Raw genomic sequence first — 23,737 nt, forward strand, 5'->3', positions numbered from 1 at the left:
ATAGCTCTAACTTCGAATTTTTCAAATATTAAACAAGTGGTCCATCAAAACTTGTTACAGTTATTACTAAAACTACTAAAAAAGAATTTTCATAAACTATCTTTATTTTCACTAAATGCTTTAAGTAAGTAATACTTAAGCTTAATTTCAATAATAACTTATTATACTTCCAACTGTAATTAACTACATCTTATTAAGTACCTAACATGTTTGCTTAATTTTTAATATAAATTATTATCTTCCAAAATTGATGATGAAATAAACAACTACTTCAGGATCTTATGCTCTTTCAGGATCTATTTTGGCATATTTTGTTGAATAGATTAATGTACTATACAGTTATGTTTTAGTGAATATTTAGAATATTCTTATTATGTAGTTTTAGGTAAGTGAAAGTCAATAAATTTATTATTATTACTTATAAATAAAGTAATAAACATTAAGAATATAAAAATGCATTAAGTTTTACCTATTCAAATATAACAAACAAACTAATCTAAACAAAAATTGAAGAAAAATGAAGAGGGACAATATTTTAGATCTAGTTTAAGAAGCTGTATTAAAATTATTCCATCTTTCACAGAAAACACCAAAATAAGTACTTTCTCAGTAATTAAAACTGATTTGTTGTTACTGTTCTGGAAATAAACAATGTACTAATAGCTGTCTGTAATTAGTAACGGCTTTGGTTTAAAGATGATAAACATCACCATATCAATGATCACATATGTGGTTTAAAGAGTATAACTGTTATCTATTGCTTCATTCCATTACTACTAATAGCCTCTTTACATCATATAAGTACAAACAGTTAATATACTTTTAAAATATTTGTTAAATGTAGGAAATGAAATTAAAATTAATCAAAAATAACTAATTTTTATGTATAATAGCCTCTTTACATCATATAAGTACAAACAGTTAATATATTTTTTTAATGTAGGAAATGAAATTAAAATTAATCAAAAATAAATCTTTTTTATGTACGAGTGAAAAATTAAAATTGATAATTAACTTCATCTGTTGGTCTATTGGACGTCTTCCAGTCCAATATCTGAATTTTGACAGAATTTATTCTTTTTTATGCTATTTACCAAGGCAATAGAATTACAATCTTTTGCGAATAGTAACAACTATAAAATAAATCAAAATTAATATTAAAATTTCTCTTTATTTTTGTTTGTCATTACACTTCATTATTGTTTTCATAAAGATTGTGTTCTATATTTTTTTGCTACAGAATATTTAGACTAATTTATAAAAATGTAGCCGATTCAGTTGTAGACCACTTAAATTTCTTTTACTCATCATAAAGTAAAACACACAAAAGTAAAGTACAGATATCAGCACTAGGACATAATCAAACAAACAGAGAAGTCATATAACAAGACATAAAAACCGTCGATTTTAAATGGAACAGAAGAAGAAATGGGTTATATGCTGTCAGTATCTGTTGACAAGTAAGGATATTTATATCTCTTTTGTAATCAAGAGTAAATTAATTAAGATATTCTTAAATTTGGGTATAAAGGTTAGTAAAATATCACAAGGAGATACTATATTTTATTAAAAAAAAATAATTTTATTCATATTTAAATGTCAATTTTCTAAACAGCCAAAGGATTAGAAATTGGTCTTTTAGGCATGTAGTATGACTGTCCAACAGATCGACATTGGGTTAACAGGCAATTAGATTTGGATTTATGCTGTGATATTGAAATGAAGGTGAAGTTGTCATCATATGTGGGTCCTCTAAAATAGCATGCATGAAACAGTCAATGATCAAGGTTATGTGATTACAGATGGTAAATAAGAAAGTAACCCTGACAACAAGAGATTATAATGTATTTGAGTAATGTTGAGCACAGGAAGATATCTGAACTGTGAACAAAACAAACTTGGACATTGTATCATGACAATACCTAGTAACACTCCTCGTCCTGCATCCACTGAGCGAAACATCATACTCTTGTTGAACCCTTTCATCATTTCTCCAGACCTAGCACCAGCAGACATTCGAGACACCAGAAACAGATTCAAGACAATTCAAAGAGACTTCCCAAAAATGGAAGTAGCCCGAACAGCCTATTTTGCACACTTTGAACCAAACTTGAGGTATATGGCCAGTTATTTAGTGTTGCACCTCCACTATAAACTTAAAAAGAATTATGAATATTCAAAAATAGAAATTAGATCTATCTTTCTCCCAGAGCAAAGAACAGAGCAGCCCAACATGTCCGGACTTGACTAAAGCGGTAAAGTGAAGGGCAAGGCAAAGTCCCGCTCTTCAGGGCTGGTCTCTAATTTCCGTCAGCAGAATCCAACATCTGCTTTGTACGAGCAACTAAGTCAAGCGAGTGGGTGCCAGAGCTCCCATATACCTGGCCGCCATAATGGAGTATTTCACTGCTTAAGTGCTCCAGTTGGCTGTTGATATGGCACATGAAAAAAATAAGACTAGCATCATTCCCCATCACCTGGAGCTGACCATCAGGAATGACGAGGAGTTCAACAAACTCCTGTTTGGTGTCACCATCACCCAGGAGGTCTGCTGTCCAACATCCAGCCCATGCTCCTGCACAAGAAAATGGAAAGAAGTTGCCTGCCAGCAACAGACAGCAGGTGTGCTTCAAAAATCCACTAGCTGGATCCAACCACTTGACAACTGCAGGGATGCCTACAAGGCACTTTGTCATTAATTGGCCTTTATATCCGTGAAGTGGTTTTGCACCTTGACCAAGAATACTAACAAATATTTTACAACAGACATAACCACCAGACATGAATCAATGTAATCCCTTCTGAGACATTATCTCGCACTGGATGAAAAATCCCAACATACATGGAAAAGAAAATATACATCTGCCTCTTCCTGGACTTGAGATCCAAGACAAGATTAGGACTAAAGACAGCACTGCATTCCTGGCTTGTTGATCATCCCTTTTATAAAACTGATGATATACTACAGAGGACAATATAAATTTACCTGAATAATTTTATAATTTGTACTTTGTAAATTTTACAGTTTTTTAATGATATTTGATTGATACTATAAAAATTCTTAATAAATAAGTGAATACAGGCCCAGCAGGAATCACTTCTGGGTTGTCTATACCTTCCAGTTCAACCTACACTGGGCACAGCAAAAACAAATGTGTTACTTAAATCTGGGCAACCTTATGGATATCCAGCAGGGGCATATCACTAACTGCAAATGTCGTGGTTCTGGAGTGCAAGGATAATTTGATAGGTCTAGTATACTTCGGGAGATGACTGTTGGATAAGGTGGTGTTCGGTCCCTATGTGTCAAAGGTTCTTGCTAACCTTTAACATAAGGGTGTGCCACCCCTGCCTGCTTTGACTAGAGAGGTTGGTTAAGACCTGCTCTCCCCTTCTTCCGAGAGGACATGACTTGAGATTTGTGATTAAGTTCTTCCTCATTGATCTCGATAGGACGCGGTCCCTATGGCCTTTGGGTTTGGGACTACTGTTAGTGGGACTATGGGACTACTTTGAGAATGGTGTTATAGCAAAAGTGGTTTCTTTTGAAATATACCTAAATGTATCAAACCGCTTAAATGCTATATGTTTCTATCCAATTTACTTAGTATCCATAACATTTTTAATAAATGAAATTGAAAGCAGTGGTTGTACTTTTTTATCTATAAAATATTTATAATATATTTTATTTTCAATTGATACTAACCACAATTGACTCCAATTATAAAACGGCCCAGAAAAAGCAATTCGTAAGAATGCATTATCTTTGTAAAGCCCATGAGACAAGCTCCTCCGATTCCCAGAACGTTGTTCAGCAGCAGACCACCTTTCCTGTAAAAAATTTAGTGTCAATAAAATGAAGTATATGGGTACTACATTTTCAACTACGCCACACTGAAAAATTCTGCCTTTTTTGTTACAAATTGCCAAGACAATATTGCAATTTGCTTATCACGAATGTTATATAGTTATGTATAAACTATGTTTAACAAGAAACCTTGTTATACATAGTTGAAAAAAATACTTTACACAATCTCTGACCAAGCTGATAGCATCTCAGTGGAAACACCCAGCTACACTATACTTTGTGTCTATAAGTCAGCCTGTGTAGATTATAACTATATGTGTTGTGTTTGGTCTCCAAATAATTTCTATACTGTGACCAAGCTGATAGCAGCAAGTATGTGTTAGTGGAAGCACCCAGCTACACTATAACTTGTGTCTATAAATCAGCCTGTGTAGATTATAACAATATGCGTTGTGTTTGGTCTAAAACAAACATTACTATAGTGCGACCAAGCTGATAGCAGCAAGTATGTGTTAGTGGAAGCACTGCACTGTACTTTGCGTCTTTAAGTCAGCCTATGTTGATTATCACAATACGTGTTGTGTTTGGTCTCCAACAAACATTTCTATAGTGTGATCAAGCCAATTCTAAAAATAAATAAAAACTATGTTTCTTAACATTTAAGAGTTGAATTTTTGTACCCAAAAGTCCTTATTACTAAAAGGTCTATTACTAAAATTATATTTTTAAAAGTGGTCAACATATTTATATTCTACATACATATCAACTATCCTTATTTGACTTTTTATAACCTAAATACAATATTAAATTTTGGTCGATAATGTAATTAGGCATGTGCAACGTCCCCACAGCAAGAGTTCACACTTGCCAACTGAGAATAGTGTAAAATTGAATTAATTTACAATTAATTACTGTATGGTAAGCACTTTGTGTTTGATAAATTATTATATTTTTAAAGCGTCTTATGTATTCGATTAATTCAATGTAAAATCTTTATTTGCCTTTGACGAACAATCAAACTAATACGGTACAGCTGTTAGTGAAACCATTCTTTACGGAGAACATTACTAATTCTATTAGTATTCTATTCTGGCATTTTTTTAAGATTTTACACTTGCAAAATACAGTAATATTCTCTAGTGATATTTTTATACATTTTTAAACACGATGATTAACTTATTCTGTACAAAATTAAGAATACAAAGTGTACTGCGTTTTTGAAGCTATAACATTTTGAATATGCTTATCAGTTGATAAATAGTTATGATTGTTATGTCTAGATTTTTGCTCCTGAATTTCATTTCAATTTTATTTTTGAATAAAAGACATAACACCAAAAATATTTTGAAAATAACTTTTGGGGAACATATACCTGCTGTGTAATAATTTATTGGTCAAAATTCCATTAATTTTATTTTAGGTAAGTTCCCTTCAAGAAATAAGGACTTCAAAAAATAAACTTCATTGATAAAAACTCAATTAAAAACCCACTACTCTAAACCTGAAAAAGTATCAATAACCTAAACCAGTAAAGTTTCATCCTAATAAACAAATATCATGAAACAATTCTAATATAATGATACTATCATTGGTTAACGTTTTAATAATTTTCAAATTGAGTTAAATAATTTTTAATAAAATAATTAGTAAAATACTGTCAGTTTTGTTTAGAATTGTTAACTATACTGAACTTAGGTTCAAATAATTGATTAAATGCTTTACAAGTTGCAATACTGATGCTGACTTTCCACTGTGGTTTGTGTGTTGCTTTGCCTAGCAGCTGAGCTCAAAGTCCAAAATTGGATTGAAGCCAACTAACTCCCTCTAAAGTCAAAGCATTAACTTAATAAAGTAACTGCCATTGTGTTAACTTTTTCTCAATCAGCAGAACAGAGCTTTCCGTGAACTGAGTTTGTTCGTGTCTGGCGTGACACACATTCATGTCTTTATCAAGTACAAAGTAGTAATAAGATTTGCAGCTTATGAGATCCTAATTAAATCAATAGATAATGCATTTTTAAATTTTAAAAGTAGAATTGAAATAAATGCACTAACTTTTTTATTTGTAAGGAAATAAATATCTTTTTAAGTAACATTACACTAAAAAATAAAACATTAAATGTGGATAGAGTCAGTTGTATTTGACGAATATTAATACGGCTCTTCTGATAGTAGGAACAGTAAAAGATAAGTATTTGGTAAGAATAAATTCTTTTAAAGTAATTTAGAAGGTATGTAAGTACAGACATGAAAGTCACAAAATAATACAAAACACATGATATAATACAAAATGAGGTGGAAAATAAACTCAAAAAACCTATTCTAATATAACCAGCTCAGATGAAGATAAAATAAACACAGAGAAAAATTATATTAAAATATTGCAAAAACAACTCAAAGTTTTAAGAATTTCTCAATATTCTAAACCAGGTTTTTTAGGTCTCAAATTAAAGGTTTTTGCAAGCAAAAAACCAAACAGCATCATAAATAATTGGTTAAACAAGTAATTAATGACAAAAAGATTGTGTTTTGTGTTCAGCTACAAGTAGCTAAAACTAGGTATTAAAACCAACACAATTAAAATCTCTAACTGACAACTGCCGTATATACAGCAATTAGGCTGCTTGCCTACTGGCACTGCCGTATATATGCAGATATTTTGAAAATCAGTTATAATTTGTGTATTTTCGATGTTTAAGTTTAAAACTGAATATCAATCGATGGCAGAATAATCGAGCTATCGACTGAGATATATTATTACTTAATAAATCAAACTTTATTCCTATTTGTATGGTTAGAATAAACGTTTTGTGCAAGCAACTGTTTTGACTGTGACCAGCTGACCAGGCCAACTGTCTTATTAGTTACGTTTGCTGTCGTTGTGTTTTGGCGTCTGTCTAATTGATTTATTTTTAGTTTATATTTTGTTTTGCTTTTTAGTAATATGGCTGATGAAGTCACACTTAATTTTAGGAACAACCCTAGTGATTTGAGAGCTTTAGTGATTAGCTGAATTGGAACCGGCATCCTTAAAGAATTGGATCGGGCTTGTTCAAAGTTAAATTTTTTGTAAAAAAAAAAAACTATAGCAACAATAATAAGCGAGTATTATTATTTCTTTAGTTTTCCTGAAAACAATGATACGTAATAAGTCATATATAGGTTGAATTTCAGTGTTGTAATACATTTGTACAAAAATGCTGAAAATACAATAGTGGATTTTGCGCTAAAGCTTAAAAGTTTCTAAAAATAGTAACAATTTTTAAGTAAAAAAGCTAAAATTCTATATATTTTTAGTAAGTATAAAATTTTGTTCCTTTTATATGATTTGGAATTTGTTTAAACCTTTCCCACATACATGATGAGATAGTGCAGTTATAAAAAATTGTTTTAAATCTGATCAAGAATATTCAAACACCGAAACTTTTTTGAAAGGAAGAAAATGTTAATGAATATAATAATTTAGTATTATTATTTATAATATTCTGAAAACAATGATATATAATAAGTTGTATATCTGAGGAATTTTGAGAGGTATACAACAGTTTAATGTTATTCTTACAAATGCCTAAAAATAGGGTGCCAGTAAAGGAGTAGACACCATCAGTTCAAGGGTCCTATTAGGCTCTTAAGTGCAATGGTTTCCTTACATTCTTGGTAATAGAATAGAACAGAGAACAGAAGGGAAACTGGTTATGATATGAATAAAAAATAAGCAAACAGAATGTTGTACGGGAAAGGATTAATTATGAAAATCGTAAAAATAGTAAAACTGATGTAGCTATTGCTAAAAGATCATTACAAGTATAAACAAAATATAAACAGACAGAAATAAAGTATAAATAGACATTTGAAAGACTCCTTCAAAGCCATTTTGAAAGCCAGACAGATGAATTCTTTTTGATTTTTGGCTTTTAAAATGTAAAGAGCTAATGTGATCAAAATAATATGCTCCATCATCAAAAAAGTAAAAATTTGCTGTAAAACGCCTTTAACTGAGATAAAAAAAATGTAAACAATATCAATTTAAAACTGCATATTAAGTCATTTACCTTCCGAACTTGTTTGCAATGACACCACCACTAAATCCTCCCAACATGCCACCAATCGCAAATATTGAGACTGCCAGCGAATACAGCAGTTGTACAGAGTCATCCTGTATGTCTTCTCCATACCGATCTTTATATACATCCTTCATGAAATTCTCTATGTTCTGCAAAAATACAACAAAATGTTAGTATTCGAAATTTACTTTGTATTAGTTTTTGTAAAATATTCATACATGTTGCAACTGTAATTTGTTCAGGATTTAAATTCAATTTAGTTGTTGATTTAAAATATGTTTCAAGAAATGTGTCAATTTGAAACTTATTTTGATAACAAAAAAATCCCATGATTAATCAACTTTTGAAACTAAATAATTTATTTTGACCTACATTTCTCAACATGAATTTTAACAACACAAATTTTGTTATATAAGTATCAACATACTTAAACTGACATATTTATAGAATTTACAAATACAGATGGGAAATTACAAACATAACCAGGGCCGTGCGCAGAATTTTATTTAGGGGGGGGTTCTATACTTATTTTATGAAATAAAAAAGAAGACCAATTGTGTAGCGCGTCGGAGCTCCAATTTTTAAACAGTATATAACACAAATCAGGTGGAAAGCGCGCGCAATCAAACAATTGGAAAAAACTGACGGCGCAATAGAGCACAATTAAACTGATATATGGAAACAATATGATATATCCCAATCTTCAAGGGGGGGGTTTGAACCCCCAAAACCCCCCCCCCATGCGCACGGGCCTGAACATAACTGTACAAAATTAATCAAGAAGAATATATAAAATACTATATTGTAATTATTTTAAAATAAGATTTATAACTTGTCTTCAAAAATGTTCCAGGAAATCTAAATAACTTACCTTTTAAAATTGTTGTAATATGCCATCTGGCCAGGAAATTTTTAATGTAAAATTTCCAACACAAACCTTGAAAATGGACAATTATGAGCTTAAATTCTTTAAGTAAATGAGTAACCAGGGAATGTGTTAGTGCCCATATGAATATCTTACACTTAAACAATTGTTGTTGTATCTTGATATCTATTCATTAAACTCACAAGCATATCCAGGCATGCCACACATTAAAATCTACTGCTTAGGGATGACTGGTTAACAGCAAGTGATATTATAATCATATTTCTCAATTTGCCTAAGGAGATGGTGTCTTCGATACCCAATGTACCAATATTTAAATAGCTCCTGAGTATGAGTGTTGAACTTTGACTAACAATTATTGAATTTTGGATAAAGAATATCTTCCCAAAAGTATAGTAACCACAAAAATTAGTTGTACAAAAATGGGAATAAACTCTTCCATTTAAGTATATCTAAAGCAATCAATGATTTAGAAAAATAAATAATAAAGATAATATCATGGAAAAATAATGATATTTTGGAGATCAACCACTTTAATTTAATGTTATCTGTTCATTTTTTTCACAATCTGAAAACATTTGAGACATATTTTGCCAATCTCTGGTAATTAAAAAAATTGACTCTCAAGAGTATACAGATAATTAATTAAGAATGTTGTTCTTTTGGGAAATTGATTGTCATGTGTTTGGTAACTTCGAGTTTGATACAATTGTTGGTATTGAGTGTTAATTTATGGTTTTATTTTTTTCTATTAATATTTTTCTTTAGCCAAAATATAATGAGCTGTTGTGCTGTTTTATGAGAAACAGAGGAAATATTACTTTCTAAAGCCAATTTCTATTTATTTTATTGAGAAGAAAACTGGAATTAGAATGATACTGCTATTTTGAATGGTACATGTTTGTATGCTCATTTAAAATCGATTAGCCACAACATTGTCGAGAAAACTTGAACTTGTCTTTAACTTCAAAATTATTACTTAAGTACCTTTTAGCAAAAACGTTACAGTCAAACGCAATCTGTAGACAGGGCAACAGGGCTTTTGTTAAGTAGGATAATTGCTATTTGACAAATTGATTTGCAAATTTGGAAGGCCATAATATATATGATATATATATATATATATATATATATATATATATATATATATATATATATATGTATATATTATCTGTTGATTTTGTTTCCTTCATAAAAGGAGTGGTAACGAATTTTACTTAAAATTAATTAGTTCAGAAAGATTACATCTATTTTAACACTTTTACCGTATCACCGGTCTGTGAGACCAAAGAGGAATTTCATGTTTCTGAAATTGGCACTACTGGTGTTCGGTTGCCTCCTCCACGCTCAGTAGCTGTCAACTGGTCTCTCCTGAGCCGTTTTTGATTGGTTTTAGTTTGTCTAGGGCGTTTGACCTTGAATCAGTCCAGTTATTTTGTGAGCGCTACGGTCTACTGTACCAGACGATAGGGTTACTGTAACTATTCTACCGGTCTGTCATACCGAGTGATACGGTTAAAGTCTGAATAGTTATTACGTGTTTGTATATATTACTTTTTATGTTTTATTATAACTTTTTATAATCATGAGTGAGTCGGAAATTTTAAGAGTGAACGATGGAAGATTTAAAGAGCGACTTTTACAACTCGTTGAACTTTTACATAACGTTGAAGGGGATGATAGTGACGATGAACTTGTTGACGATTCGGATGAAGATCCAAACTATGTAGTGTCTGATAACGAACTAAATCAAAGTGAAAGTGATGATAGTTTTGCTGTTAATGAACCCCAACTGGAAGATGAAGATGATCCACTATAGTGTTGAAAATTATTTGGTTCAGGAATCTGATGATGACTTTTTTGGGGAAAGATGGTAGCGTATGGTGCAGAAAGGAGCCACCCAAGCAGCGCAGAACACCGCAAAATAACATTTTGAGGGGACCATTACCCAGGCCTACTGCAAGAGTAAGAGCCTTAGGTAACAATCCACTCATTACAAGATTTGAATTCATAAAACGTCTGACCTTAAAACGTATAAAGCCTCACATGTCAAGACGCCTAGAAATTCAAAATTTGCCAAGAGACATTAGACGCGTCATCACGGAGTACGTTGGAGAAACAGAAGCTGCAAATCCTAATGAATGTGTTCCTAGTGACAAACTGGAAAAACGGAAGACATGTTCCAAGTGCCCAGCAATTGGAAAGAAAAACCAATTACAAATGTATCAAATGCGGACAACCCATCTGTTTTGAAGTGCAGCAGAAAGTTGTGCATTTCATGTGTTTAGAATATCTAAAATCTGTGGATACTTTTTTGTATGTACTTATGCCTTTTTTAAGTTTTAATTGCTTTGGTAAAATTGTATGTGTATTTCTGATACTTGTAAATACAGATTTATACTATACCAGTATTCTAGAATATAATTTTCCATTCAAAATTTCCCAAATTATTAAAGTTTATAATTTTTTGTAATTATAAAAATTTAAAAAATATAAATTGTAGTTTTGTTATCAACAGGGAATAATTGTAAATATATTTTGTGTTTAAATCTGAACTAAAAAACAAGAATAGCCCAAAAACAGCAAAAAACCTCCCTCAGGTCTGTGAGACCGGATGATACTGTAAGTGATTGTAATTTCATGATACGGTAAAAGTGTTAAAAATTACTGTTCCTGAGGGCAAGCATACATGTTAACAGTTATGACATTTGTCAACATTGTTTAGCTCTTAGGAACTATCTTGAAAACTAATGTAATTTTTCTGAATTAGTTAAATTTCAACTAAGAAAACATTCATATGTACGTGTGTATTATTTTTCTTAAACATACTTTTCTTACTTGAAAATATTATTTAAGACATAAAAAATGTTGTAAATAAAATTATGTTTCAAGTGGCAACAAAGACCAAAATAATTTTTATTGTGTGAGTTGAGTGTTGTTTGTATTTTGTACTAGAAATAGGATCTGTTCTGGTTAGAGTAATTTAAAAAAAGATTGACGCTTCTACCAAAACCCAAATAGGATAATCTTGAATTACTGGTATTCCAAGAGCTTGCCTAAAAGTATTTATTTTTTCATCTAAATCCCTGTTTAGGATCCGTTCTCAACTTGTCCAGTTTTGAAATCCACCATTACCTAATAAGGACAGTCTGCTGCAATCAGTTTTATTTTTCAGTCGTTCTGTATAATAACTTTTGAATGAAGATTCTTCAAGCAGTTACAAAATTTGTTTGATTCAATGCAACTAAAACTAATTACTCAATTTTGCAATTTAAATTTGTATTTTGTATAACGCCTTTCAAAATCAACCTAATGTACTTTTACGTCCTTATTTTGATAGTGGTGTTATGGTAGTGTTATGAGAGTTGTCTCATTTTAAAGATATAATGAATACATATTCTAATGCTTTTTTAAGTTTGTTTGTATGGTTTATAGTTTCTGAACACTAAAGGACAAAAAATGTTGAGAATTTTCTTCTTTATAACCTACTAAAAAAAAAACTAAAGCGCTCCAGTTTACTATCACAAGAAAATTTACTTTTGGATTACTTCAATATCTTCCCTGAGTACTACTAAATACCCCTCAAGTAATCATACTGTTTTGCAACCTATAAATACATAATCAAACAAGTTGTATGATTACAGATGCAAGGAACAACACTTACAACTTCAGGAGCGTTGATAACGCCGGTGTTGTAGCCAAACTGCAGCATACCCAGCATGGAGGCCAGAATTGTGTATGAGAGGAAGAACGTCAGCCCCTGAAACAGACCACTTTTTCAAAAAACAATAATTACACAACTGAACTTTTGTAGATTTTTGAAGAACAAGTGTTCAAAAATACTATTCTGTTTTTACCTAAGGTAAAGACAGCTTTTTATTTTACAAAAGCAACCAATTTATAAAGAGGTACCATACATTTTAAGAACAAGTAAGGTAATTATGCAATAATTAGTTTATGTACTGGGTGTGTACATCCAGGTCACATTAAGGTCTCACTCCTTAATTTTTGAAGTTTGAGAATTTTTCAAATCTCCTTTGAGGATAAAATTTTAAATGAGGTGAACCATCGAATGATATATAAAATTGGTTTAGATTAAAAAAATACCATACAAAGAAAACCAATTTCTAACCATTCTATCCAAAATGGCTATTTGTTCAAACCGTTGCAACTTTGTAAAGTAAAGTAGTCTTATTTTACCAGCCGAAGTTAGGGCTATGAAGCCCTCTCTAACACTTAACCTGAGGACCAACGGCTTAAAGGTGACTTTAAAGATGACTTTAGGGCCGGTTGCAAGGACAGGATCCTTCAGTGGTCACCCATCCAACCAGCAGCCACCCTCGACGTTGCTTGATCCGGTTATCTTGCGAAAACTGTTGTACCCGCAACACTGCGCCATTGGCAAATCACTTTGTACAGAGTGGTCAGAGATTGGGTTTCTTAGTATCACTGTTTTTCTTACGTCAAAATATTTACTTTGAGGTATAGGTCATCCGTTTCTCTCACCACACTTTGGATATTGTTAAGTTGTAAAGGTTTTAATTATTAAAATTAATGGTATTTTTTCTTTGAACTAAGGAAATGTTTGCCTCCTTATCAGGCTAAATGTTTCATTCATTTCACTCATGCTGTAGTACAGCTAATAAGAAGTAATGTTTATGTTACAAGAGTTTAAATAAAAACAAATTCTGGAGTTAGTATTAGATATACATCTTTACCACCCTTAAAACTATTTGTAATAATTAATAAAATAATAAATAATTATGCAAGCCTAACAACTCGTAATAGAAGAATTATTTCTCCTGACAATGAGTGCTGAGACATTATTGAACATAGATCAATATTTATTATGTTATATATTCAGGAGCAGTTGTTTTTTAATCAAAATTAGTGGAATATTTGTATTATATGCAGAAATATTTAATTTAATTTAAGACTTAACACTTACGTAAATTATTTTGTGTACAGGTATTTTCAGAGAGGAGTATTGCATATTGAAATGGCTTAATATTAAACATAAGGTTAGCACTGAATGGTTTAATTAATTTTCAGAGAATATATAATTAGAACTTCAAAGACTAATTGGAATTAGAACTATTAATAACAAGCACTGATTCTCTGATAATGGAATGTATTTAACTGGATACACAAAGCTTGTTAAACTAATACAAGTTGTTGGAATTAATTGGTGAGAACACTGACTTACTGAAAGGCACCAAAGTTACACTGGAAATAAAAAAGGAAATGCATTTCATTATTTTTGACTTAAAGTTGCTTTCAGTTCCATTTCTTAGACGTATAAATGCAGGATTTATTACTAAATAATAGTGAACAAAAAGTATAAACCTATTGAAAGTATTATCTGAAAATGTACATAATTATGTATACATACGTTAATAAAGTTAAAAAAATATATCAAGCTGAATCATGCAAATACATTAACCTAAACAAAAGTGTTTGCTGATAACATGCTATAATTACATTAAGAATTAGAAAAATTAAAAACACAAATTGCAAAATTACAGATTATAAAAATACTGCAACATTCATGCATGAAGCCTTCAAATTTCTGAAAATAATGAATATGAGAACATACATTACCCCCACATTTCACTACTGCAGCAAGGCTTGTAATGTTATGTGTAATTATTCAAAAATTTAGTATGTAGTAAAAACCACAATTATAATGTTCAAACAGATGAACAAAATGAATTGGTATAATTTGATTTTAAATGATAAATTTAATAATTTTTATTTTATATAATGTGTAAAGCTGATGTTTCAGCCATAAACCAAAACAATAGTAATAAATAATAAAGAACAAATAGATACAAATTCTACAATAATTGTTTCTTATATCATTTCAATTTAGCATATTGTATTTGCTTGAATGGAAAGAAATAACATATTATATCACAGAACAGAAATTTTTTTAATTAACCTAGTAAATTATATATCCTACAGATGCTTAAATGATTCAAAGCTCAGAAATGAACCATACACCATTTTAGGGTATGAAACTGGAGAGTATTTCAATGTTTGAAAATAATATCTTACCTCTCCTCTGCAATAAAACTATTCATCATAACAATAACATCCAAGCCATCTTGATTTTTTATTTATTTATTCGGGTTCGAAACAGATAAATTTACACATTATTATTTATTTCATGTTATTAAATCTTGGAACCAATACCATTTTTTGGTATTACAAATAAAATTAATAAATAAACAAATGTGACAATTTTGTTCGAAGCAATAAAAATTTATAGATGAATGGAAAGTTTATATTTAAAAAACTAAAGATATGTTGCCACATACTAAGATTCAACCCAAACAGTTTGATTACATTGGTTTAAACAAAAATATATTATTATAATAAAAAGTTATACTCACAGTGTAGAACATCTTTGTACATTGTTATCCACTCTATAGCATAACATCTTATCTCAATTTTATAGTTAGATTTAGTTAATCTTGCCTGTGTGTTATCTATATCACAAATGTCTTCTCTTCTCATCTTAAACTTTATATTGATAAAAATAACTTACGTATTACAGACTGTTCTTATACATCACATCTTCCACAATGCTCTTTTGATATTCATAGTAAAAAAAAATGTTTCTGCTAATATATGTTTATTGTAAAACTTAATGATCCTATACATTTTATTTTTAAGTTTTTGTACTACCAAAGCAATATTTGAAGATTTAACAAAATAAAAAGAAAGATGATTTAAGTACATTGACATTTTATAGCATACCTAATAAATAAACAGTTACAGATTATAAATAAAAATTAATTAATTAATTTTAGATACAAACTTTTTGCATTAAGGATTTTTTAAATTTGGCTTTGTTACATAAATAGAATGAGAATTTTTGTAAGCATTATGAATACAAACTAAAAATTATTAAGACCATGTTACATCTAAAGATTTAAATGAAAGGTAAAAATAGAATATATTTCTTGAGATAATATAATGAAAAGTGGTTTAATGGAAAAGAATAGGGAAAATGCACTGATGTACAGATGGAGGACTTCAGCTGTGCCAGCGCCTTAACCACATATCACAAACCTGCCTCTGTGCAAAGCTGGTTTCATTAACATGCCTGTCAGTGGAATGAAAGTGGTTAATAGTGTCATTAAAACACCCATTTCACAACTAAGCCAATCTAATAGTATATCATTTAAATAAGGCAAATGTTTATGGTTGTATTAAATAAATTATTGAAATAATTCTAAGATATAAACAATGTTTTGGGATGTAAGCGAATTTTTATGGTTTTATTAAACCATAAAAATTCAAAGATAAAAACTTTTTTTATTGTTTCAAAGATAAATAAAGTAAGTATTAGATTTGCATTTTACGAATTCAATAATAAAATAATGGGTTGTATTTCTATAATAGATTTTGAATTTATAGTTAAATTTACTTAACTTGTTGGTTTTGTTATCACATCTGTGTTAACCAAAATTGAGATTAAATTGTCCAAGTTATTAAATTTACTAAAAATTTAAGGTGGAACATGGAGTTAAATTACTGGAGAATTAAGCTAACTGGATGCTTAAATTTATCAAAGGGTTAAATTCCAGGCTGTAAAACTAACCCGGGGGTTAATTTAACCAAAAGGTAAGTTGATCAAGGAAGAAAGTTCTCCAGGGGATTATGTTAATCAGAAGTAAGTTTATCAAAGAACTAAGATAGGTAGGAGATTTTGTCTTCAGTAGATCACAAGTTTTTTTAATTGCTCTCTAAACAGTTTAGAGACTATAGAGATAAATACAACAAACAGATTTCAAAAGACTTTCTAAATACTATTATAGAAACAGACTATACCTAAAGTGAGTTGATTTCTGGTTTTTTGTAAATTTATTTTCAATTCCATTCAGGCAGTTGTAAAGTAATTCATAAACAATAACAATACTAATGTAATATTGATTAATAAAAGCAAATATAAATAAATATCAAACTAATATAAAAATGTTACCAATTACTTTACCTGTGCATAGATTTAGTGATTAGCATTATACCGATTTAAACCGATTTGAGTCAACCAATGTTATCAGAACAAATGGCATGGTTGTGCCCAGTCACTTTTCTCTCACATCAGGACCACACAGATAAAGTCATCTATTTATCACAAAAATTGTGTGAATATTGGGTCAGATAATGCAGTTCATTACAGTGTTGAATGAAGCAATAAATGGGGTGAATAAGAATACCTGAGAGAATATTTTAAAGGGGGAGGGGGATGATTTTTGTTTGTCATTACAGTATGGGTTGAAAACATTTAAGAGAAAGGGATCAGTCAAACTCATATTTTTTAAATACTTTGGTACCACACTAGGGGAAAAGAGGGGATAGAAAAGACATAAACGAAACAGCAAGGCAGACTGGAAATCGTTTATATATTCCTTAGGAGAGGATAAAGGTGATTGAGAGCTGATTAGAGAATGATTAAGGATTTAGATTGAGTGAAGGATAATCAGACGAAAAGACATAAAGATATTAGATGATATGATTTGGATGTAAAGAGAATAAAGATGAAAGTGATGCTCTATACTATTATATTTTGGCATACTTGCTTTTCATTAATATGTAAACCAAGGAACATATAGAATAAGGAAGTATAGCAATGTATTGTGAAGAGGAGACAGATATGGACATAGGAGTATCCAGGGATGTTTTGGAGTTGTACCCCTCATTGATAAAAAATTCCATAGTTCTGTTTCATTTTGATTTGTTTTCATCTTTTGTCTATAACAGCTGACAGATAGTAAAACAGTTTTTTTCCAGAATGAAGAATGCATGTCCAATCTGTAGGGGTTGAAAAATAAAAAGCCAGCCCCTTTTGTACACTTTCAGCGCTTCAAGCGAAAGAAACAGCGAGTAATGGCAATAAATGCCTACCGATCATCACTTTAATGGATAATTTGTAATAGTTTTAACGACATTATTACCACTATTGTTGTTGATTGTAGTTGTGTATTTGTGATTTTTGTTGATAATAAGTACCGATAGTGTTAGTAATAAGGAAAAATTGTAAGTACAACACCATTAGTTTGCCTATTGTACTATTTTAATACCTTTTATTTCATTTGCTGTTACTGTTACACTTCTCGGTCATATAAGAATATTAAGGCTATTCCAATAGTAAAAGCATAGAAATATTAATTTTGATAGCTCCAAACTATTATTGATTAGTACATGTTTCCAAAAATATTTGAGAAAATTGGATATGCCTGGATAATGTACAATCTAATATTACAGTACAGTAATTTAGATCATTACTGTACTGTAATTATTTATTGAAGCCAATAATATAATATGTTCATTTCAAATGGACATACCGGTATATATATACCGGTTTAAAATACAATAACCTTTTAACATGGATAGCAGGGTTTTAACCTTATAATACATGTATAATACAGGGTCTGTTCAATAAGTATTGGGGCTTGTTCGCTGTATCCTCAATGAAGTGGTGGGGAGAGGGGTCCCCCACCACTCAGGCACATTTTAATTCAGTCGCTAGAGGGCATGTATTGAGACAAAAGGTGGATTTTTGTGACATGTGTTTTTTATGGAGTCACACACTAGCATGGAGCTGATCGTCGAGCAACACTATGCTGTGAAGTTTTGCTTTTAACTCAGAAAATTCATATCCGACCCTTGAACTCAATAAACAAGCTCATGGGGATGGTGCCCTAAACGGCACAAGAGTTCTTGAGTGTGTTTAACCATCGCCCTTATTAGTGATGAGACCAGCCTTTTAGTTGGAACTGTCCACACCATTGTAACAAAGGATCTTGTGATGAGGAAAATGTGCACAAAGCTACCGATCCGGAAACAAAATGTCAAAGTTCAGATTGGTACACGCAGAGGTCTCTACATCCGAAAAAGGTTTGGATGTCAAAATCAAAAATATACTGATTATTTTTTTCAACCATGGCATTGTTCACAAGGAGTTCATGCCTACTAGAACTGTAAATGTAGCATTTTACATGCAAGTATTGACACGGCTGTGAAATCACATAACGCGTGTGCGACCAGCCATTGACAAGAATTGTAAACTTCACCATGACAATGCGCTGTGCCACAGTGCAATAGTTGTATGGCAGCTACTGGTGAAATTTGCCTCACCCCCTCCCCTCCAATACAGTCCAGACGTGGCTCAAACAGACTTTTCTTGTTTCCGCGAACATAAAGGGAGCTCAAAGAGCATTGATTCAACTCTATCCAGGCGGTTCAAGAGGTGACGACAAGGGTTCTCAACAGTACTCTGGAAACCGATTTCCAAAGGGCGTTTGGGCGAATGGCAGACAAGGCAATCTAAGTGTATTGATGCAGGAGGAATGTATTTTGAAGATTATTAAGTAATTGTAATGATACCTACAATAAATGATAATTTTTTGAACCAGTCCCGATACTTACTGAACAGACCCTGTTAATATTACTTAAATAAAAATACATTCTAATTCTCAAATAAAAGGTATATTCAGGAAGCACATTTAAAAACATATACATTCGAGGCAAAATATAGAGGATGTGATGTAATACAGCAATTGCTTAAGATACAGCAATTTTGCAGAGCCCCTATAATCCCTTTAAAATAACGTTGTTTTCTTATCTTTATATGTTTTAGAGTGGTCACCAACAATTTTGGCTTAGTTGTAACTGTTTTGGGAGGCATAAATAATAATAATAATAATATACTTTTAGAAGTCTGTCAAATTTGGAATTTTTTAAAACAATATTAAATATATTCCAAGAGCGTGCCATCGAGCCGCAGCTTAACTGGAAGCCGTGAAAAATGTCCAGATTTTTCTGTAGTGGTAACCCTCCCCCATTAGGTAATCCTAGATACGCCTATGGATATGGAAAACAGTATTTAAAGAAAAGAAGGTCGGAAGGCAAAGAAAATGATGAAGAGATGATAGCATTACATGCAAAGTAGATAGGGGGGAAGAGGTAAATTTTTTACATTGTCAAAGAGATGATGATTTTGAAAGAACATCACAAAAGATTAAACCATTCTCATTTTTTTAGGCATTTTTCATTCTATTTTAAATTAAGGACATTTCTTTTTCTCCATACACTGAGCATTACATTTTTTTTAATCCTTACAGGGCCAGCAGAAATACCACGTGGAAACTAATGCCTAGAGTTTAACCAGCACATACTGCTGTGGTTTCAGAGGCATATAGTTACCTGTAGAACATATTAACCTATCCTTATAGGATCAATAGCAGTCACTCACTGTCACTCATCTCCAGAGGTTATAGTTACAAGCAATCGTACCTCATTATATTTGTTATACATTGTTAACCAATCATTAAAGTATCAGTAGCAGTTATTCACAGCCACAGGTCTCCAGAGATTATAGTTACAAGCAATACCTCATTATTTGTGTAATATATTGTTAAGCTATCCTTATAGGATCAGTAGCAGTTACTCACAGCCACAGGTCTCCAGAGGTTATAGTTACAAGCAATACCTCATTATTTGTGTAATATATTGTTAACCTATCCTTATAGGATCAGTGGCAGTTACTCACAGCCACAGGTCTCCAGAGATTATAGTTACAAGCAATACCTCATTATTTGTGTAATATATTGTTAACCTATCCTTATAGGATCAGTAGCAGTTACTCACAGCCACAGGTCTCCAGAGATTATAGTTACAAGCAATACCTCATTATTTGTGTAATATATTGTTAACCTATCCTTATAGGATCAGTGGCAGTTACTCACAGCCACAGGTCTCCAGAGATTACAGTTACAAGCAATACCTCATTTTACATGTAGTATATATTTTAACCTATCCTTATAGGACCAGTGGCAGTTACTCACTAACATAAGCAATACCTCATTATATGTGGTGTACATTGTTAAACTATCCTTATAGGACCACCTTATGGTAGCCAGAGAAAGTACAGAGTATAGTTACAAACAATACTTCATTATCTGCGGTACATATTCTTGACCATTCTTACAAGACCAAAAAGCATTCATTTGGTAATGATGATTCATTTTAGAACAGCATTTTTATTGATTTTGATTAGGGGATAAGTAGGTTTAGATGTTCAGAAAATAACCTTTTGATCATGAGGCACTACAAAGGCTAATAGGATTTGCACTTCAAGTAATGTATCTCCTAAAAGGAAAATCCAGCTAAAGGTCTTGCTACAAAACCATTCCATGGCTACAAGCACTCACATTGTGCATCTCACACAAGATACAGTTCTAGATCCTTTTATCCTCAAAGTTATAAAAGTGATGTTAGGGCCTCTCATCAGACCTAGGAAACTCCGGATGCAAACCGGTGAAGCACTAATTCAAAGGTAACTTTGTAAATTCTACAGATTCAAATGTGCCATGTCTCTCGGATGCAAATAGACTTATCTCAAGCACAACTGTATCAATGCTTTGTTGGAACTAAATAGCCTAGCCTATGTCTGATTGTGGCGGGAGCGGCAGGGCGGCACACGCACTAGCGATGGCACCAAACGGTATGCAGAAGAGAGTGAACATAACAATAATTACCGCTTGCCGGGCGTGTTGTCCATACAGACGAACCTGTCAAATGTGGACAGTGGATTTTGTTAGTATCAAAGGCATAATGTTATACAATTTAAAATCAGATTATATTTGTTTAAAATAAAACAAATACAAATAAAGTATTATTCAATATTCAATAATGAAACTATTTTCAACAGCTTACATACTAATAACAGTACAATAGTGCATTTTTATTGAGAAAAATAAATAATTTGTATACAATTATTAAATTTTGTATCAAACCAGAAAAATTGTTTTACAATCACAAGAATGTGTAAGTTGACATCAGTTACTGTAATTATTCAAAATAATGGCAGAGCAAATGTTTTTTAAATTAAAAAGTGCACAAAACAATACATGTATGGGTAATCTCACCATTTATAAGAAATACATGTAACACTAATAGAAAGTACATAAATAAGATATTGTAATAATACAAAAATTAACCTATCATGCCAGAGAAACATATAGTACATGCTGTCGAACCACACTTATATACAAAAATAAACAGCAAATAATTATGTGAGAGTTATTTATAAAAACAGTAAAAGTGATCACCTGAAGTGATTTTCAAAAAGCATTTTAATTGTAAATAAATAAACAGTCATCACAGCTTGGTTAAAAATAGTAAAATGTGTTATAGAAATATATTATTATTTTCTAAATAATATAACCAATGTATCATAGTAAATATTATTTATTATTATTATTACATATAATTTACTGATTTGTTACTCAGTATGTCCCTGAAAAATTTTAAAATGAAGAAAGAGAAATTGAGCTAAAACTCCACAATTTTACTTAGAACTGGATGTTTAAAAAAGAATGAAATACAAATAAACAAATATCATTTTACATATTTTCTGACAAAAGTGCTTGAATTGTGTTGTTATTATATTTTGTAATGAAATATGTTTGTGCGATTTATGAGTAAACTGCATCAAACACTATTGAGTCTAAACTCAAGGTTACACTTGAGTACATCACCTCTTATTCAAAAACCAAAGAAATAATTGTTTAAGTTTAAATAAACTCATTAGTGTTGATAAAGCAGCCAGTTGATGTAAACAAACAAAACACATTAATTATTTACAGATGACATCTAACACCGAAGTAACTGTACCATACATGATGGTACATGCAAGGCTCATTCCTCCTGTCATCAAGGTGTTGCATGCAGAATGGAGATGGGAGTAGGCAGGGGGAGTACAGACCTGCTCCAGTAGCCGTAGTTTCCGCCGGTGGGTCTGTTCCTCGAGCCTGTCGACATATTCGCGCAACTCTTCTATCTCCTCCTTGACTTGCTGCACAGTGTCCAGCTCGTTCTTGATGGCCACCATGTCTCGCTTGACCTCGCTGACCTCGCTCTGACATGACTCCACCGACTTGGTCAGCTCCTGGAGCTGGCTGCGGATCTCGCACAGCGCCACTGTAGTCTCCAGTTGGCGGTCGCCGCGAGTCTGCAGCTCGTCCAGCTTCGCCGACAGATTCATGCTCATCACGCTCACCTGCCTCTGTAGACTGCACCCGAGCATGGCCCTTACTATCGCAACCCCGCCGTTACCCGGCAATACTCGCCTGCCCTCACTGAGTCAGCTGCTCAGACAATACTCTCCCATCCCTGCTACACTTTCTCCAACAAACCATTCCAGCAAACAATAAAAAAACGGTAAATAAAAACAACATAATATGTACCGTTTTGTCTTGTAATAAAGTTGAACCCAAGAAAAATCTTCAGATTTTTAATTTATTTACTATATATTAAAATATTTAACAACTTATCACCATGGCATTAATACTATATTAAACAAATAAAAACATACTATGTATCATAAAGTTTTTAATATTGTTATCTATAATACAGTATACAAAATTTAACCACTGATGAAAGAAAAAAATCCCAATTAAAAATATTTGAAAAAATATTAATGAATTTTAAAACACCAGAAAGTTAAAAACAGATCTGTCTGAGATTTTCACAATCAATCTTTGGATTTTTAAAAGATTACTAAAATATTTCTTCAAATTTAGTAAACTATCATGAACTGTAAAATCTTTGTAATTAATGAAACACATCTATCTCTTTAGTCCTATTCGAAAATCGTATGATACAACATAACGAGTTTACAGAATCCTTAGCTGTATTTAATCTGTAGTAGTTGGGAGAGTTAGCATACATGAATGGCAAGAGTATTGCGTAAGCAGATGGCAACAAAGAATCACAGATAGAGTACATAAAAAACAACAAACATTTTAGGTAAGTATAACATATAAAACACAAATAAATGTTTAAATAATGTAACATAAATAAATATAATATAATAAAAACAATATGAACATTCATAATTTAAAATTATATAGCTCACAAATAATTAAAATATAAAATAATAAATATAGTAAAATAAATTTAAACAAT

General features: G+C 31.4%; 1 protein-coding gene across 11 annotated transcripts in view; it reads right to left on the reverse strand.

Annotated features, from left to right (window-relative positions):
• Positions 1-23,737, reverse strand: part of LOC124363539 (glucose transporter type 1) — a 154,057-nt gene that overhangs the window by 44,281 nt on the left and 86,039 nt on the right. For 7 of the 11 annotated variants that reach the window (XM_046818814.1, XM_046818792.1, XM_046818798.1 and 4 more), the window contains 4 exons: positions 22,536-22,842; positions 12,423-12,518; positions 7,861-8,021; positions 3,707-3,831 (listed from right to left, as the gene is read on the reverse strand). In XM_046818814.1, coding sequence (XP_046674770.1) covers positions 3,707-3,831; positions 7,861-8,021; positions 12,423-12,518; positions 22,536-22,842 — 689 coding nt within the window. Of the gene's footprint in view, positions 1-3,706; positions 3,832-7,860; positions 8,022-12,422; positions 12,519-15,153; positions 15,178-22,535; positions 22,865-23,737 lie in introns of those variants that run through there. The other 4 variants (XM_046818844.1, XM_046818836.1, XM_046818830.1 and 1 more) reach the window with 3 other exon arrangements.

The sequence above is a fragment of the Homalodisca vitripennis genome, chromosome 1 (assembly GCF_021130785.1).
Source record: "Homalodisca vitripennis isolate AUS2020 chromosome 1, UT_GWSS_2.1, whole genome shotgun sequence".
Taxonomy (NCBI): Eukaryota; Metazoa; Arthropoda; class Insecta; order Hemiptera; family Cicadellidae; genus Homalodisca; species Homalodisca vitripennis.